Consider the following 19,745-nt stretch of genomic DNA (forward strand, 5'->3'; position numbering starts at 1 on the left):
TATATCTACACAAACATAACCCATGTTATTATGCGATTTATACGGGGATTAAAAGAAACCATTTCCGTAGTTTATTTTCTTTTATTTCAGTATATTTATTGAAAACAACAAAATTTTTACTTATTGATGTAGATTCGGGATTTGTACTCTATTTTTTTTTAACTTCTTACTAATTTCTATTGTAAGATATGTCGATAAAAAATTACATTTACAATAAATAAGGCAATAAATTAAATACAACTAAACCTAACATATACATAAAATGTAATTAAACATAAATATTGCTCTTAAATTTGATTATTTAGTCAAGTTATTACTTTAATGCTAAGGCTAACTTACTTTAGTCTTACGTTAAAGTGGTAAGTAAAAACGCTGTTCAAAATATTAAATGAAAAATACAATGAATATTATAAAACATTATTACTTCGAGTTATTTAAATAATGGAAACATTTCAACAATTTTTAGGAGTTAATTAGTTCATCATTTTCAAATTCTTCTGTACACCATCACATTATTAATTTTTGTTACTGTAACGCGCTAATAAATGTCGCGCCGGTCTTACGGTCAATATTTTTTTTACAATTTGTCAGCTACAATTGTTACTGACAATTTTTTATCTGGCCACGAAAACGTTTTTGGTAAGGACAGAGCTTCTGGACTTGCAAGGACTTGGAAAGTAACGGCCATATCCTGAGCCAAATCGTCAGTGATGAGGATCTGCAGCCATGAACCTTGCGCAACATACGGATGTTCTGAATCAACCAAAGTTCCGGTAACAGTATTCGCCACCAACGTTATCGCCGTTTCTCCTAACACTGATTTGAAGGTGAAATGTCTACCATGTCTGACACGCCCCCTGTTTAAAAAATAATGATTGATGATGATTTAATCAAAATAGTCTATTAAAAAACGAGTTTCATAAGGCAGTGTTTATTTCATGAGTCCAAGTTTATAAAACGAGACGCGAAGCGCATGTTTTATGAAGAACGAATGGAATAAACGCCTTATGAAAGGGTTTTTTTTATACGATTTTTTTCTATTTTGCACCTTTTGAGTCGTTTTTAAATCAAAAGTAAGAATTTTAAAATTCTGCGAAATTTTATAATGGTTGGCAAAAAACAATTGAAACACTTGTCGACTTTAGGATATTCGCGCGTATTGGCTGACGCTGCCAGAAACCTCTAGATCTTAGAGGAGTCTGGGAGTACCAACATGATAACCGTAAATTGCACTATCGCTATTATAGAATCGCTTTCAGCTGTTACGTTACTGTTTTTGGTATCGTAACAACTCTGTTACGAAACACACAATAGAAAAATTGATTTTACCTAATCGCCAAAGGCAGTAAGCTGCCAGCCTCCAAATTAAATACGAGATGGACGCCTTCTAGTTTTTTTATGTTTAATAGTTCAGTTGATTCTAATAAACCAGAGCTACTTCTAATTTCGTCCATCTTGAAATTGGTACTGCTCGCGCGATTTTGGTCAAAATTGCCACCTTGTAGAGATTTCTGCATTGGTGAATTCACATGAAGTGTCTTTTCCTGAGAAGATTGATTGTTGTCACAGTCATTTTTATCTTTCAAATGCATAATATCAATGTGTGAGGGGTCTTGTTCTACCCACGAACATCTAGCGCTAACTCCGCTTAAATTAGAACCCTCTAGTTCAAACCCTCTCTCAAATTCCTCATGTGCGTTCAAATCAAGCTCAAATATGCTTTCTCCTCGTCTCATATCTGTTATGAACCAAAGCCCACCAGCACTGCAAAACATTCGTTGTTAATCCTACTGGTAACTGGTGCAACAAAGACGCTTTAGTCTAAAAATAAATTCAATGTTAACTTACGATGGTTTTCTGCTAATCATATCCAAAACTCCAGCACCATTCCATTGTTGTGCCGCTTTCAGTTCTTCAGCGCAAATTCCTACAATTTGTACAAAATCTACCAAACCAAATGGGGTTTGTGTGGATTTTAACTGAACATCAGAAGTCATTAGCATGTGTTGAATTCGCGACTCGCTATTGTCTAGAGCGCAATGCCAAGAAACATGATCGCCCGCGCAAAGTGTATTACCTAATAGATATTTTGATTAAAAAAAAAGTAATTTCAATGACAAAACAAACCTGATTGAAAAACATATTTAGCCAAAGACTGCATCAATGTTGCAGGCCATGTTGGAGGAGCTGTTTCTTCAGGCTCTCTTTTCAATCTAAATGTCAATTCAAAACCAAAACCTGAGATACCATTAGCACCTGATACATCATGAACTCTGCCATCACCGTGCAAGTCAGACAGACCAAAACTGAAAGTTGTGTGGGATTTCAGCAAATTATTGTTTACTTGAAATACATATTTTACAAAAAAGTAATATTACAAAATGCTATTGTAAGTAGACAGTATTGTATGAATAGATTTTTTTCTGAAGTAGAATATACCTTATGTAATGCCAATGCGGGGGAATGTTCTCTTGTGGAATGCCAGGATTTGCATACATGGATATGTAATCTAAAGGATCTGGCCCTCCCAGCCTAAAAAATAATTATATAACAATCTCATAAAAAATATGATGCAAGATGCATGAAAAACAAAAATTTGTATTTTCCACCCTTCTCATTTTTATAAAAATAGAAATATGAAACCCATCAGGCTCCCCTATTCTCATAAATAGCTGCTGAGTAAAAAACAGGAAGTACATTTAATTCTGTTGCTAAAAATAGAACTGGAATAAATTTTAATGTTTAACATTTAGGATGTCAAAATGTATTTAAATAGTTATACAGAAATCATGCAATATCAAAAAATAGTGATATTTATTGTACAGACACAATAACAAAAATATATGGAAAGTGTGCCATACCAATATTTTAGAAGGGCAGTAACTTGAAGTGGGTTGACCTGATCAGGGTAAATTTTCCTACAAAGGGTGTATAAGGATTCAAGTCCTGCTGGTGTTGGTGGAAGAATTGGGGGTCCATGGGGCAGAGCAGCAGCCTCATTCATTTTTCCTTAACAGATAAAGAACCAACACAAATTCACGCAAATGAAACTGAAACCATTCTTACCTATCACTAATTACAAGAAATGCACATTTACACAATTATTACAACTTTAAAACATTTTATCACTTTTTTTGTAACAATAAAAGAAAATATTTCAAGAATGCCAAAAACAACTTTTATGCAACCCGCCAAACAAAACAAAAATAATGTTTCTGTAAACCTTCCATTCAGAAATTCCCCTAAAACTGACGTAAATACAATATGACGTCGAGGGTAAATTGGTGCTGCAACGTTGGTTGCCAAAAAAGACAATTAAACTAACCTAAACCAAATAATCAACACAGTATTTTTTTATATTGCTTAATTCGTATTGCGAAAGTATTACTGAAGCACGATGCATGAAAGCGCTTCATCGTGTTTATGTTTACATTTAACAACATGAGTTTCCGCGATTGTGAAAAGTAGGTGTTACACCGTTATCGATTTTTGTTGAATTTCTACAATGTTGGATTCTTCACCGGAAGATGAAGACTTTCCAGGCCGTCTATTACACCAGGTTTCTTATCAGATTAATTTTAAAAATTTTCCTCACAACAAAATTCGCAGGCTGCACTCTGGGACAATACACACTTATTAATTGATCTGTTAGAAGGTGGGCAGCAGGCTTTCTTAAATTCTCAAGACAGTTGGGGCAGAACACCTCTGCATGCAGCTGCCATCAATGAAAATTCTGGTTGTTTGTCAATTTTGTTAAATGCAGGGGCTGATCCAAATATTCGTTGTGGTCCCAGGGGAGATAAAAAAGTATGCTTTGCACAAAAGAGTATTGTACATAAAGTACTGTAATACTTTTGTTTTAGATTCCATTGCATTTAAGTGCTGAACATGGTCACAGCACTAATGTGTCAATGTTGCTCCAACATGATTCTGATTTACATATAAGGGATGCAAATGAAATGACCCCTCTTGATCTAGCTGACAAGTCTGGACATGCAAAATGTGTGGCACTCTTAAAAGAAGCTGCAGGTGAGTGTTTCATGTCAATTATCTGTATTTATTGTTTGTTTTATTTACGGGGTGATCAAGAAGGACTGTTTAAGTTGGTAACACTGGATCGTATTTTAAATCGTATAACAGGAGTAATTTCCGGTTGTTGGTGGCTTGTCGTTGTTAATGCTATACCTATATCAGATATTTGTCAAATAAACCAACAAAACATATCCAGTTGCAGTGTTATAAATAACCGAATTAAAAAATTTTCTCAATTGTACTGCCAACTTAAACAGTCCTTCTTGATCACCCGGTATATTAATACTGGAGTTTATAACATGTCAGTGACAGTAACAACAATGGAAAATTAATTCCAAAATAGTTACCATGGTTCTTACTTTTCTGATTTTTGATGTTTTTGAATGTCATTATTTTCAAAATTGTTGTATTTGTTTCACTTTATTAATTATTATTTATTTATTAATGAAATTTTAATCATTGAAACAAACAAAATTTAACCAGAGATGTAAAGATCAACTAAATAAAATGTTTATATTTTTTTGGCGTCCGTTATTAAATGCACGGGTTTTTTCATTCATTTGTGATTTTGGAATCGGTCCAGAAGCATTAAAAAAAGTGCCATAGCGGTTCATTTTTTCACGCATTTGCCTTAAAAAAGTGGCGTGGCGTGTCATTTTTTAACTCAATTATAAAATTTTTCATTCATAAATTATGATACAGATGTCAAAGTAAATTTAAACTTACGGACGTCAAAAAATTTTTGTATGCAACTCGTCTTTTTTTTGCTCGGCGGATTTGCACACTCGCTTCGCTCGTGCGGCTAATTTTCTATCGTAAAAAAAGTATTACTTTACTAACTTGTTACATAAATAACTATTATTTGGTCAATGTATGGTTAATTAAGTAATCATTCAAGGCAAAGAGTGGGTGTAGATGCAGTTGATTGAATGATTTGATTAAAAGAACTACAAATACTTTCATTTATAAATGACGGTACTTACTGCGATCATATTTTATTGTAATAGAATAATATATGAATTTATAATAAAGTTCTGAAATTCACTTATAAAACAATTTTGTTTATGAAATATTTATGAAAGAATTTCTTGATGATATTGTTAAAAGGTTCATTTTCTTTGTTTCATTTAAATGGAACTGAAATGGGAACAAATACATATTTATAATCGCAATACCAAATTGATTTTTTAAAGTTTATTCAGCATATCATGTTGAAGATTTAACCAGATACTTAAAGAATCTTTATCAGCAGGTTAATCAGCTATTAATGGGTTTTTAGATATCTTTTTAATCTAATACAAGTAACTGTTATATGTATATTGTGTAATATTTATTTATCGTGTGACTGAAAGCGATATTTTCGATTTACATTTTACTCTTATCAAATGCAAATAATTAAACTAATGGACAGTGAGCATCGTCAGTTTAGTAACAAGATTCTGCTTAACTTCTTCTTTGATGCTGTAAGAATGTCGATATTAGTCACCGAATGACTATGTCCAAAATAAAAATTAAAATCACGAGTATTATTATTTTTATACATATAAGTATTATTTCTTGTTAGCTCTATCAAAAATAACAGGTTGTCAGTGTTATCAACAGGAAAGTGTCGTCAAGGTTTCGTCAACTTACACTTTCAAAAAGGAATAAACGAACCATAAATTGTTCATGTAAAAAATTCGTTCGTTAAATTTTGCAACAGTCGTTTGATGTTAACTGGAACGAAGTGTAACTGTTAGAACTGATAACCTTTTGACAGCACTCCACAACTGTTTTCTTTATCAAACTGTATACCAAAAGCTCTTTCCCGAGAGTTGAACTTTGTAAAATGTCTCTTATTCAGTCTCGCTCGAAACGCGTGTACTACGTACACCCGATAGAATTAGGAACATCATAAATCATATCAAATTGTAAAAATTCGATGAGTGTGTACGCTGTTATGGCCCGATGCATTTTCACGGCAATTCTCGTGTTAATCCTCACGTATCTGATAGTCTTGTTACTGCATAGGAAGTTCAATTTCACGGGTTGGTTCAACACAGGAAATTAGCGGGCGACACTCTTTATTCTAATCGTAAGTAATAGAGCTAACAATTGTAAAAGTTTCTTTTTCAACCGGTTTGTAATAATAACCGCAGAGATCTAATTTATTGGGGCGTATATTCTGTTACGCTGTTGCGTCCTTGTCACGGTTTGCAGTCTTATTGATTTTCGCCGGGCACCCCTCAGTGCTCGCACCACCAGCTGTTCGGAGAGGGTGAATGTGGTGGTGACATGTGGACTGTTTTCACATAAACGAATATTTTGTGCTATTTTTCAAATCAACTATTTTTTATAAAGCTTTTTTAACAAAACACCTTAGTGATTGCTGTTTTTAAACGATCGTATCATCGCGATAAATAAAAATGTCGAGGAAACTCAAACGCCACAACACATCTCCAGAACTTGCCTTCGACGCCTGTGATTATTTTACCGACGACTTAAGCAATTTCAGTGTAGAATTAGGCAAGGATGTTTCGTTACTAAAAAAGAAAGCGAATAATAACGATAACGAAAAACAATTTTTAGATGCAAGAGAAAAAGCTAGACTCGATATTCATGCCGCGCTCAGGGACGCCTGTTGTCAAGGGGATGTGAATTCCGTTTCTTCGCTGTTGTCCTCCTTATCCAAAGATGCCGAACTTATTGTTAACATGGCCCCCAGCGGAGCCAGCACTTTGTTATTTACGTAAGACAGTGATCTAACTCTACGGGTAAAGATGACCTCGAATTATGTTGCAGAGCTTGCCAAACGGGGTGCAAAGATATAGTCAGGGTACTGTTGGAATATGGGGCCGACGGGAGGTACCACCCCGTCACTAAATATTCTCCACTGTACATAGCCTGTCATTACGGTCATCGAGATATTGTAGAGATGCTTCTCTTGCGATTTCCCGAACTCATCCAGGTACAACCAGTTCCGTCGCGTCCCACCACCACTATATTCGCAATGACAAACGTTTATAAATATATCATACAACGGAAGCAAAAAGACCATATCTCTTTCTACCAGTTGGCTAAAATTGAACTACTTATTTTATTAGTTTAATTACATTTCAGATAAACACAATGCTTTTAGTGGTGGTGCCTCCAGCAGAACTGGATTGTTGGGCTTTGTAATCGTTAATTTTTTTATAGCAACACACCGTGGAAAGATGGCTTCCAATCCATGCAAGCGCCATCAACGGTCACGTTACGGTTTTGGAACTACTTTTTCAATTCCCCTATCCCGCTCACGTCTTACGAAAATTCAGGTGGCAAGAATTGCGCTTTTGGAATTATTGTTCATGAAATGATTTTAGAGATGGCACGGAACAATGGGAATATTTTATGCCTTTCGATATCAACGAACGCGACGCAACCGGTCAAAATATATTGTATATGGCGTGTTTGGTGGGTAATAAAAAGCTTCTCGATGTGATACTAAAATTCAAGGTGAAAGCAACGAGAATTCAAGTGGTAAGAAAATTTAATCTCCTGCAATTTTGAATAAATAACGGATTTTGTCAGGACGACGAAGCAACTCCCGTTTCTGAAAGTAATTCAGTTGTCAGTCCCACCAGGCGGCGTATTTCGGATGGAATTCAGTCAATTTTGTCGAAACTGAATTTGTCCCGGGACAATTCGACTGAGACTAATGTAGATGTAAGCTCGAGCCAGGAGTTTTGTTAAAAGTAATGAAAATGTCTTCAGGTTGATCCCAACAGTTCATCGATTTGTCCCTTGCGGATTGACATGTACTGCAACAACAATACAGAAACAGCTCTTCACGCTGCTGTTAAAGGAAAACACTACGACATAGTTTTGGCGTTATTGAACGCAGGAGCGAGTCCAAATTGTGTAATTAAAGCTTACCATGATATAGAGGTACAAAAGTTCCGATTATTTTCCGGGTTATTCGAGCGCTGTTGATTTTAGAGCTTGAGTTGTTGTTCCGTTGAAGAAGACTCCAATTATGGACAGTCGACTGGTTTAGTAGAAGCTTGCCGAAATCGTGACGTTCCCATCGTGGATCTGTTACTGAAGCATGGCGCCAGAGACGACGAGTGTAAAGCTTTGTCAGTTGCGGTGCAAAACAGAGACGAAACATTGACAGCCAAACTGTTGTCAACAAAGGTACAACAAGGTACATTTTGGAGTTCATTTGATCTATAATTACACTTCAAGGCGCACCCGGACCCGGAATATAAGATTAATAAAAAAGCCATGACAGAAAACGTTAACTCGTCCCAATTCACCATTTTCTCTAATGTTACGAATTTAACGTACAGTGCTCTCTTTCCCAACACACCCACAATGATCAACTGGCACAATCAGAAGTGCAACTTGACGCAAATTCGAACTCAATGGTTGACGGACGCAGCTCTGCATTTAAATCAAAAACTCAAACAAAATCCGCGAAGTTACGATATTGCTCTATACGCAATAACTCGTCTCGACATCTCTAACAATAATTTAACGTCCGTACCTCTGACTGTGTTGCAGTTGTACAGCTTGAAGTACTTAAATGTGGCGCAAAATAAAATCGAGAAGTTGCCGATTCCGGTAGCCTCTCCTGCTAAGAAAGGATTGAGGAAAAAAAGTGTGCACAACGAAGAGTTAAATTATTCGTGTCCTGTTTTGGAAGAGTTGTATTTGCAGGATAACAGACTGGACCACATACCAGAAGCTGTGTTTAGATTACCGGCACTGGTCACTCTCGTTGTGTCAAATAATAAGTTGCAGCACTTACCGTACAACATGTGGTTGGCTCCGAAACTAAAGGAATTGAATGCTTCGTTCAACCTACTCAAAGAGCTGCCGACGAATTTGTTGGAAGTAAGTACAAGAGCCATCGCGAGTGTAAATAATAAAGTGCGTTTTTGCAGACGCCCGAAGAATACGACAAAATGAGTGTAAGTTCTAGCGACAGTCAACTGTCCAGTCATTGCGAACATGACGTGGAGAGCGACGTACGATGCGACTTCGATTTGGATTCTAAATATTTATCAAACGACGAAAACAGCCAGTGCGTAAGATATAGGAAAAAAGAAAGGTCGTACATGTACGTTTTTGAACGGTCCTGTAGACTGGTTAAAAATTCGTTGCTTTTGTAGCCAATTTGACTTGACTAAGCACCACATTTGGAGTAAAAACGTGGAAGTGACGGAGCAGATTTTACACACAGACGAGTCGGTCACCGAACAATCTTCTAAATTGTCCGCGCTGAATCTGGCACACAATCTCTTCACCAGCATTCCAGTGGTTTTGCCGTGCTTAGCGGTGAACTTGACGCGACTGAATATGGCGTTCAATTCTTTGCGATCGATGTCGCACATAACTAGTTACCCGAGTTCGTTGAAGCAGCTTGATTTGAGCCACAATCAGATCACTTGCTGGCCCAGCCTGCCACAGGTCGAAGCCCACGACGTGATGGAACTGGCCAACATCGCTTGTTACTCCACTAATCTGGGTCCCAGAGACAAAGTTTCGGGAATCGCTGGTAAGTCGAGTTGACACAAAGTAAGTGATAATAATCTTGTAACAGCTCGTAGACAACCTGGTAGGTCCGTTCGCAACACCGTTTTGCATTCAGTTTGCTCCCACAGAAGACACCTTCGGTTGGACAGCTTGAGAACGTTGATTATGGCCGATAATCAGTTGACTCGCATTCAACTGACGACGGACGACGATGGTGACTTCAACACCATCGAAGAAGACGATTTGGAACGAGTGAGTACTGTTCCCTTTGTAACATTTCCTCTACGAATCAAATTATCGAAAGTTTCTTTTGGTTGTGCAGCGCAAAGAAATTAAAACACATTTTGAAGATGACTTTATTTGTGTATCTTTTTCCAAGATGGCTGCGGTACGTCTATTTTTATTTACGAAAGAACAGAGCTTTTTCCTTCGTCATTTTGTATGCTTTGGAAAATAAGCAAAGTTGGTTTTGCTAAGATGTGCTTTGTCCACTCTACTCCTTTAGTGTTCTTGCAACACTATGTTTGTGTTAATTTTGTAGAATCCGACCGCGGGAAAGGCGCGTTTAATGTTTCCAAACCTGTCGATGTTGGACGTCAGCAATAACAATCTGAAGGAAATACCTGTAAACATCAACGAATTGAGCAATTTGTCCGTCCTGAACATCAGTGGCAACTTAGGTAAATGCTTGAGGTTCAATTCGAATCAATTGGCACGTGTTACGAGCAAAATTTAAAATTAGATCGTTTTCTATTTTTAGATATCAATGAACTCCCACCACAAATGGGGCTTCTGTCTCGGTTATGGAATCTCAACACGCGCGGTTGTTCTCTGCAAGATCCGCTCAAATCTATGATAGATAGTAAAAAGTACAAAACGATGGATATTGTGGGGTATTTGAAGTCTGTTCTGGAGGACGCCAGACCCTACGCTCGCATGAAGCTGATGATAGTGGGCGTGCAGGGTATCGGGAAAACAAGCTTGCTGGAGCAGTTGCGTCAAGAGGGGATCACAAGGAGGCGACCAGAGGTAAAATTGTTTTCATAAAAAAATAAAGAGATTTGTGTGTTTCGTTTTGCTGAGGAAAAACGAACGTTGCAGCACTGGGCCAAGAGAATGGGAAATAAAAACATAAACGTAAAAACTTCTCGAGGCACGAACATGTCAACAGTTGGTGTGGACATCGGTGATTGGGTCTACGAGAAAAAAGTGCGCAATCAGTCTTCTCACGGCCCTGTAATATTCCGAACGTGGGATTTTGGTGGTCAAAAGGAGTGAGTCGCGCCGATTAAAAACAATTTTCATCTGTTAACTCAAAAATATTTAGATACTACGCCACACATCAATATTTCTTGTCTAAACGAAGCCTGTACCTCGTCGTGTGGCGAATAGTGGACGGCCACAGAGGCATCAACGAAATTTTGCAGTGGTTGGTGAATATCCAGGCCCGAGCTCCCAACTCTCCCGTCATCATAGTTGGGACGCATTACGATGTGGTCCAGGAATTTAATCCGAACATCTCCGAAGATTATCAACAGATCATCAGAGATCGCTTCATTAACATCGTTGACGCGGAAAAATGCGGCTTGCCGCGAGTGTTAGACACGATTGAAATTAGTTGCAAGACTAGACACAACGTGAAGTTGTTATGTAACTTAATTTATGACACAGTATTCAGTTTGAGACCACCAGGTGAGCAACAAAAACGTTAATTCTTTAGATGACGCTTCAGTTACTCGTAGGAAGCAAAGAACTGCTCTTGGAACAGAAAGTACCGGCGACTTACTTAGCGTTAGAAGACGTTGTGAGCCACGTAGCGGCTGAACGACGAATGAACGGCCTCGACCCCGTACTCAACGCGGAACAATATCGCACTATAGTAACGACGGAGATGCAACAGCGGTTCAACCGAGTGTTTCGCGATTGGGCGGAACTTCATCAGGCCACGTTGTTTTTGCACGATAACGGTACTCGACTTTTTTATGTTTTTGTTTTAAAACAATCAAGACTTGTAGGAGTGCTACTTCATTACGACGACGCTACATTGAAAGACCTTTATTTCTTGGACCCGCAGTGGCTGTGCGATATGTTGGCTCATGTTGTTACCATTCGCGAGATCAATCCGTTTGCGCGCACCGGTGTTATGAAATTAGACGATCTGAAGCACATTTTTAAAGCCAGCAGCATAGGACCGATGGACACGAGAGGATATATCGTCAATCTGTTGAATAAGTTTGAGGTGGCGCTCACGTGGGACTCGCGGACATTATTGATACCTTCGTTATTACCCTCCGAGGAAGATATTTTATTGGCGCAAATGTATCCAGGACAGTTTCATCCGTTAGTCAAGGTCAAAGTGCCTCTGAGGTCTAGGGGGTGGGCTGTACGGAACAAAAAGATCACAGTGTCGCCGAAGTCGGTTTTGTACAGAGACTCGGCAACTCAAGGCAAATTTCAGATGAGCTTACCGTCAACATCTTCAACAAAATGTGGTAATTGTGATGGACGCAGTTTGCAAAATTCGAAATAAGGTGAATTTTTAGATGAGGTTCAAGAAGAAGTTAAGTATCATGTGACCAGTTCTCAAACGGATCAGACCATGACCAGGCTACTTTTAATGTCGTACTTTCCGTCAGGATTTTGGTCTCGACTTATCTCACGAATTTTAGCAGATGACAGTATTATCGACATAATTAGATCGTTTTTTATCCTTCCCAAAGAGGTTAGATTTAACACGTAACATAATATAACGCTACCGGTGTTGTTAAAGAATTAAAACTCAACTCAACGTGGTAGCTTGTTCTCACGATCTGCGTTTATTATAACCGGCCTGTTCATTTCATTCAAAATGCATTATGAAAATGTTTCCGAGAAAGGGCCAATTTCTGCCGATGAGGGCGCCATAAAATGGGCTTCACAAAAAATAATAATCAATACGCAATGTAACGAACAATAACAACATTATACACAAAAATAACCAACAATAAGGAAAACATTCACGAACTTAATTTCAAAGCAACAAAAAACAAGGAGTTTTTTGACTTCAAATTCAAAATGTCATTTAAACAAGAAAAATTCTCGGTGACAAAAACTTAAGGTGAATAATATCCCCAAAAAGCGCCCGTATACTAGCGCCCTGCGGGGATTACGCAAACTATACTTTTAAGCAAGCCGGTTATAATTCCGCAGGTCGTGCTTGTTCTAAACTGATTGATTAGCTTCCTTCTTTGACGAGACCACTAGCGTCACCACGTACGTAATTAATAAAAGTTGGTAAACAAGTGCTGTCATTTATAGGTGGCCCAAGATATAGATTTGGTTAAACTGCTAGACTTGAAAGCAGAATGGGTTCTTTGGCAAACTGGCCTTCAGCTGAAATACGGTGACATAACTTTATTTAGGATGAGAGAAATTTTGCATAATTCGGCCGCACATTACAGACAGTTGAAGTGAGATTTCATATTGATCTGTTAATTTATTTTCTTTCATTATCATATTCCAGATTTCGTTTAAAACAAGACGGAATTTGGTGCGACGTAGATCTTCAAAACACATCAATTTTGGAAATACATTTTCCCGTAGATGCTCTAGTGATCAAACCTATAATTAATGAAAATACTGATCTCAGCAAGTACACTTTGAAGACTGATCTCGTGATTAATTGTACGCCCGAATCCACAGCCCAGTTACTGGCTTTAGCCGTTGATCACGTGGACATCCTCCTGGAGGATTGGTACCCGACCTTGGGAACCAGATTCGTGCACACTTCCGAAGGCAAATTTCTCGTAACCCGTTTAGTGCCTTGTCCCCGTTGTTTACAACAATCGAACGAGATCGATCCGAATTTTCCGAACAATCCGAGCGATCTCGGCCAACCGAAACACTTCCTAGACGCGATGAATCAAGTCGATGCGGACGGCGATCGTTACAGAATACGCAAATCTCAAGAATCTTACACGTCAGAGTGTGACAGTGGCGTAGGACCGGACTCTACCGGTTCCAGTCGTATGCCTTCTATGGAGGGACATCCGGGAGTACACGCAGATGAAGTGAACGCTAATAACCAAATGTACTACTCGTGGATGGTCGAAGAGTGCATATTGGCATCATACGGACCTAAGTGTGTCGCGTGTCCCACTCACGCGGACATTCCATTGGCCAGGATCGCCCCTGATACGGTAAATTGTCGAGGTTTAAGCGTCCCAAGCTTAAATCTAGTCTTGCAGATATTTTTGGATCTGGGCGAGAGGTACATCATCCGGAGTGAAAACGTGAAAAAAGGGAGGTTGTTGGGGAGGGGTGCTTTCGGTTTTGTTTTTAAAGGCACCTGCAAGGTTCGAGGTAGTAACACTATGATCGACGTGGCTATGAAGATGTTACAACCTGTGCAACCGGGCCCTAACGCGAGACAATCAGCGGTCGTTGCCTACAAGGCTGCTCAAGGCAAATGGGATCGCGATCCTCTCCAGTATGCTTGCAAAGCGTATTGCACGGCGCGACAAGAACTGAATATTTTGTTGTCGCTGAGACATCCAAATATTGTGCCTTTCGTAGGTGTATGCACAAGTCCGTTAGCTCTAGTTCTGGATTTGGCGCCTCAAGGTGCTCTAGATCTCGTATTGAGGCACTACAGACGATCTGGTGCTAAAGTAGGCCCTTACACTTTGCAAGCAATTATACTGCAAGTAGGTTTATCAACGTCACAAGCTGCCTGAAGTACGTTCGAGTTTCCGTAGGTTGCTAAAGCTATCGAGTATCTGCACCGCCAACACATAATTTACCGCGATTTGAAGTCGGAGAACGTGCTAGTATGGGAAATGCCGCCTCCTTTCGTCGATCACCCTGACCATCTAGTTCACATAAAAGTGGCAGATTACGGCATAAGTCGCTTGACGCTGCCATCAGGCGCGAAAGGTTTCGGCGGCACGGAAGGTTTCATGGCTCCCGAGATAATGCGCTACAACGGCGAAGAAGAGTACACCGAGAAAGTCGATTGTTTTTCCTTTGGAATGTTCATTTATGAATTGTTGACGTTACATCAACCGTTTGAAGGGCACGAGTCGGTGAAAGAGTGCATTTTAGAAGGTGGAAGGCCGCCTCTAACCTACCGGGTACTGGTAAACGTCAGTGGTTAACGAAAAAATATTACCGACAATTTTTAGGAAACCTTGTATCCGAGTTATTTCTTGGACTTGATGGTTTTGTGTTGGTCACAACAACCCAAAGATCGACCGTCAGCCAGTCAAATCGTGTCGATCGCGAGTGCCCCAGAATTCACACATTTGAGCGACGTAACTTCGCTGAAACATGATGCGTCGGTGGTGGCATCGGCCAGTGCAGCATTAACACACATCACAGGTGCTTTACGAAAAAATTGCCTCGCGCAAACATTGAGTGAATTTTTTTTAATATTTCACAGACGATGGTCTCTCCGGTTCTGAGATGTGGTTAATGTGTTCGAACTCGCGGATTGATTTGTTATTGGCAGCAGACCGCGGATGGCTGCAGTACCATACCATGGCGTTACCCATCAGAGCCACCGCGGCTTGTACTGTGGCAAATTCCGTCTGGATCGGTGACTACGCGGGCAATCTTCACGCCTATTCGTAATACCTCCACCAAATATTCTAATTTCCGCTCACGACATGTTGTTACAGAGCTAGCGATGGTTACAAACTTTTCTCGTACGCTTTGGAAAGCGAACCAAACACCCAAGTGGAAGCGTTGCTTTATTTACCACCTTTAAAAAGAGTCGCTTGCGCTCTTTCAAACGGACGACTATTTTTAGTGAATTCTGAAGCTGTCCCCACTACACCCACAGCAGCGGAAGGTACTTTCGTAATGACAGAATTGGGTTCCAATTCTACTATAAACTGTCTGTGCGCCATTTTTAAAGATGGCGGATCGTAAGTTTGTACTATTGACGAAAACTTCACTATTGAATGATGTTTTTTAAGGGTTTGTGAACTTTGGTGTGGCGAATCAAACGGACAAATTTCAATTTACATTATAAAAGACCACGTGGTTGCTGGTCACGAGACCATGAACCATTACCAGCCGGTTATAGAACAAGTGAACGTTATGAATTTGATAGCTGCCGAGCATAACGTGTGGTCTTACGTTCGCCCGGGTTGTATTATTTATCAGTGGGACCAAAAAAGCAGGACCATCATCAACAAGCTTGACTGTTCTAAACTCGTGCCGTGTTCTGAAAGTCTGAAATCTATCGCGATTGAAGAGCATTTGAGTCCTACGAATTGTCAGGTGAGCATTTACGGTAGTGGGGTACGGTGTGTGTTGATAAAAACGTTTCAAGGTTACGAGTTTGGCCGTTTTGAATGAAGAATTATACATAGGGACGACGTGGGGTTGTGTCATAATCGCCGAGAGAGCTACATTACGTCCGATCACGATATTCAGACCTTACGAAGAAGAAGTGAAAGCTATAGTTCCGTTAGCAATGTGTAAAAGTATTAATGAAAGTCATGACAATACACCTTTGATTGCTACCATCGGCAGGGGATACCGGAATTTGTTGTCCAGATACACGGACGTACCGATTAACATTGGACATAATTTACAGAGTCCGATAGCTAATAACGCTCCATTGTTGATCAATAAACAAAATATGTTTGTCTTATTATGGAGGGCGGAGCATTGGAATGCGGTTTGAAATTTTGTTTTCAGATGCTTTGTGTATATTTCATTCCAAAAGTTTTAAGTGATAATAATTTGAAATTCAAGTAATAAATTGTTGTAATTTTATCTCCCACATGTGATTGCTTTTGTGAATAGTTTTTATTAAGTTATTTTGTACTTTTATTTTTTTAAACTGTGATTACATCAGTCATTTTAAATTGTTGTTACTAAACATTTTTATTGAATAAAACGTTATCGTAATATGTTTCTCTGTTGTTTTTTTACATTTCTTTTTGTAGTAATCTCATGACAAAAAAAATCCGTTAGGTGTTTCGACATTTAATTCTTTAATAATTCATTTTAATTTATTGACAAATTTCTTAATCTTACTCTTGTTTAACTGGTTGCCTATACCAAACGTATGAAAATAAACTTACGTTAAAATAGCGCTAATTTTGAATTTCTGCTAACACAAATGTTCTTAATCAGATTTAATTTTGTTTTTATTCTTAAAAATAGTATTAAATGAAATGTACAAATGCAAAGTATATTTTTTATTATTCCTATTGAATTCCTTTCTCCTTTTATTTATCCCTAAAATTTAAAAAACCAAGAAATCGGTGAATCCAAGAAACTACTGATAAAAAAATATTCTGTCACAGTTTGAGATGTTTTACTATAGTATATTGTATAACTAGTTATGAAAGTCATCCTTTTTTTCGTGAATTTGCAGTTTGATTAACGAGGGCGAAGCCCAAGTTAATCAAATGAGTGAAAAAAAGACTTTCATAACGTGTTGTACACGACTTTTTTTTGCATATTGTTGTAAGTTGAGAAATTTTGCCTAGAAGGATTTATGCAGCATTAAAAAAAAAAAACAGAAATGCATAGTAGGTTCTTTGACAATGAATTGAATAAAATGATTTAAAAAAGTACTCCTCTCATTGCAAATGTAATGCAAAATGTAAAAAAATATTTATAATTTGTGTTTTTCTGATAATCAGTGCGTTATTGTATTAATTTTAAAAGCGGACTAAAGTTGTAAACGTACATTGTTCACCGAGAGCTATTCATTTAAAACGGTTTGGTTATCATATTAATCCTATAAACGAATCGCAACAAACGGTAATAATAACGTGAAACGTCAAAGCGCATATTAAATAACAAAATCATACGAGTAATTAAATTAGGGTGGCTTTTGTACTTGTTATTCAATGCAGCGCAAAATATAAGCGCTACTCGACTTGTTCGCAAAGTTATCAAAGGGGTGGTGGTGGATCGTGGATGTCGACTGGGGTCGCGTACCGTGTATAACATGATCATCTTTTGTCGTCCAGGAGTGTGTTCGTATCTATTATTCATGTCTACGATTGTGGTTGTTCATTTGACGCACCAATAAGCTTCGCCATATGTCATAAGCTGGACTAATAATGTGCAACAAGATGTCTAATTACCGTCCGGATTGTCAGAAGCGAGCTGTTGGCAGGGGTTGAGAATAAATCGAGCGGAATGGAAATTTTAACGGGGTAGCTGCATTAGCTCATTAACGCCCCAAAACATTAAATCCTAAATTTGGACCTAAAAAGAATACAATTCTGGCGTTATCAAATTTTGCTACCTTATTAGACATGAGACGCTCTAACAATTTATCTCTTTTCATTTCAATGAGTGCTATTGTAAGGTACATTTTACGTTGTAATACCTATTTGTAAAAATTACCATATATGTACCGGGTACAGGGTGATTCAAGTTTTACCGCCCGCACGATTAACTCTATTAAAAAATTAGTAAAAATTACGAAACTTTAGGATTGTTATTACATTCCTTTCATGTAAGGCTTCAAACGTATGCAATCAATTTTCCCGTATCACTTCATTCAGAGACATACAATTAAAAAATCGATTTTGACCAAAAAAAAAAAAAAAATTCCGGGCACGCTCATAATTCACAATTAATTCAAAGAACATATTTATGAAATTCGCATAAAAAAAAAGATTACTTTTTGAATTATTCCAATTTTAACATTAGCAGCGAGAAGTGATCAAAATTTACAACTGCAGTGTCATAAATAAATACCTCTTTGTTGGGAAACACCTGTTGAGAACTTTTCTAGTAATTCTTTAGTCCCTTAAGGGTACCATAAATAACCCATGTAAACCTCTATTGTTGAAGTGACAGCCCAATTTAATAATAAACCATAGCTAAATTTTGCACTTTAATATCGCATTCCATTTATTTAAAAACCAGTGATGCTTTAATGATTTCAATGACATCAAATTTCTCCTAAATGTTTGAAAGGATTTTCAGTGAAAAATTATGTAAATTAATGTAGCCGTTATTGAATTAAAACGAAATATTTACTCGTTTCATTAAAAAATTTGAAATTTTTACAAAATGTTCTACAGCGTTGCACAATCATTTCTGATTTTTTTGAGAATTTTAAATCGATTAGAAGTGTGTTTTTGCTCGGGCGGTAAAACTTGAATCACCCTGTACCGTGTCTCAGAAATAAATACTTTACGTTAATTTTAACTGGTAATAGAACTCGTTAATAGCAACAATACAGGGTTATTCACGTAAGATGACGAACCTGACCAAGTAAAAACGAAACCCAAAATACATTTTACAAAGCATTAAAATTGTGTTTTGATATTTAAAAATTATTATTTATTGCACTCACTGCGAATTGTTGTAGCAGCATTTCAAATCCTTTAAGTCCACAAGAAGAACTAGCACGGAAATTCTCTGGGCTCGCGGAACACTCCCGCACATTTCACCACACACAATATCTATGTATTCACTATTCGAAAATAAACGCACCATTTTCACAAAACTTTAGCTCAAATCACAGAACTAACACGTAAACACCTGCCTCGTGCAGTCCGATAAAACCAACTAAAAATGTAATCCTCTCTACCTCGGCCGCAGTGCGAAAAATCTTTATTGTAAAAACACAACGTTATGCGTCGATTTTACAAAAAGTATTATTTCACGGTCACTGTCATTGGGTTAAATAACTAGAAAATAGGCAGCTCGTTAATTTATGAGAAGCAAAAATACTGAAATGAAAATTATATTTCGAGAAAATGGTACATTAACAATTTTGTTGTTCTTTACGAGATCGAGATATTTACATAATGGTTTAAAAATGAATATAACAACACGGCATTGCTTAATATTTTAGATTTTCTTCTCTGATTTTAAACTAATCAATATTTAATATTCATTTGTAGTGGCATCTTGTAAGGTTAATCGATTTTCCACTCATCTATCATAGGATGTATCTCAAATTAAGATAATAACAAAGTTTTAACACCCTTTCCACAAAAATTATTGTTCGTTACATCCCATCCAACTAGCTGACTTTTTATGAAACCGATATAAAGGTGGACTTTATGGGTCCTATACAGGAAGTAACAGAAATAGGTGCATTAATTTTAACTGGTAATAGAAGTCGTCAAAAAGAACAACTTTTCTATTTACCATTTTGGTGAAAAACGATGTTTAATTCCAAAAAAAAATTGGAGAAATTTTTCACTAAAATAGCCCTACGCCACTAAATACATACTGCAATG

The 19,745-nt window shown here is 37.7% G+C and overlaps 2 protein-coding genes across 9 annotated transcripts; one reads left to right on the forward strand and one right to left on the reverse strand.

Moving 5' to 3' along the window:
• Positions 1-67: 67 nt before the first annotated feature.
• Positions 68-3,221, reverse strand: Su(fu) (suppressor of fused). Its single transcript, XM_069054563.1, has 7 exons — positions 3,067-3,221; positions 2,862-3,009; positions 2,440-2,532; positions 2,128-2,306; positions 1,849-2,077; positions 1,330-1,764; positions 68-857 (listed from the first exon to the last, which is right to left on the reverse strand). The coding sequence occupies exons 2-7, from the start codon at positions 3,002-3,004 to the stop codon at positions 578-580; spliced, it is 1,359 nt and encodes a 452-aa protein (XP_068910664.1). The 5' UTR covers positions 3,005-3,009; positions 3,067-3,221; the 3' UTR covers positions 68-577.
• Positions 3,222-3,277: 56 nt separating this feature from the next.
• On the forward strand, positions 3,278-16,437 carry Lrrk (Leucine-rich repeat kinase). Of its 8 annotated transcripts, none has more exons than XM_069054547.1 (31): positions 3,278-3,559; positions 3,610-3,807; positions 3,864-4,029; positions 6,601-6,760; positions 6,814-6,979; positions 7,210-7,325; positions 7,374-7,530; positions 7,582-7,716; positions 7,765-7,938; positions 7,990-8,187; positions 8,239-8,889; positions 8,940-9,115; positions 9,168-9,553; positions 9,599-9,783; positions 9,854-9,919; positions 10,073-10,211; positions 10,292-10,560; positions 10,633-10,805; positions 10,859-11,223; positions 11,274-11,498; positions 11,547-12,023; positions 12,063-12,253; positions 12,829-12,980; positions 13,034-13,709; positions 13,758-14,216; positions 14,268-14,642; positions 14,694-14,889; positions 14,951-15,137; positions 15,189-15,437; positions 15,489-15,795; positions 15,848-16,437. In XM_069054547.1, the coding sequence occupies exons 1-31, from the start codon at positions 3,506-3,508 to the stop codon at positions 16,202-16,204; spliced, it is 7,785 nt and encodes a 2,594-aa protein (XP_068910648.1). In that variant the 5' UTR covers positions 3,278-3,505; the 3' UTR covers positions 16,205-16,437. The 8 variants fall into 8 exon arrangements, with proteins under 8 accessions (XP_068910648.1, XP_068910652.1, XP_068910649.1 ...); XM_069054551.1 differs by having other exon boundaries at positions 11,547-12,020; positions 12,075-12,253; XM_069054548.1 differs by having other exon boundaries at positions 7,582-7,710.
• Positions 16,438-19,745: the final 3,308 nt, after the last annotated feature.

The sequence above is a fragment of the Tenebrio molitor genome, chromosome 7 (assembly GCF_963966145.1).
Source record: "Tenebrio molitor chromosome 7, icTenMoli1.1, whole genome shotgun sequence".
NCBI lineage: Eukaryota > Metazoa > Arthropoda > Insecta > Coleoptera > Tenebrionidae > Tenebrio > Tenebrio molitor.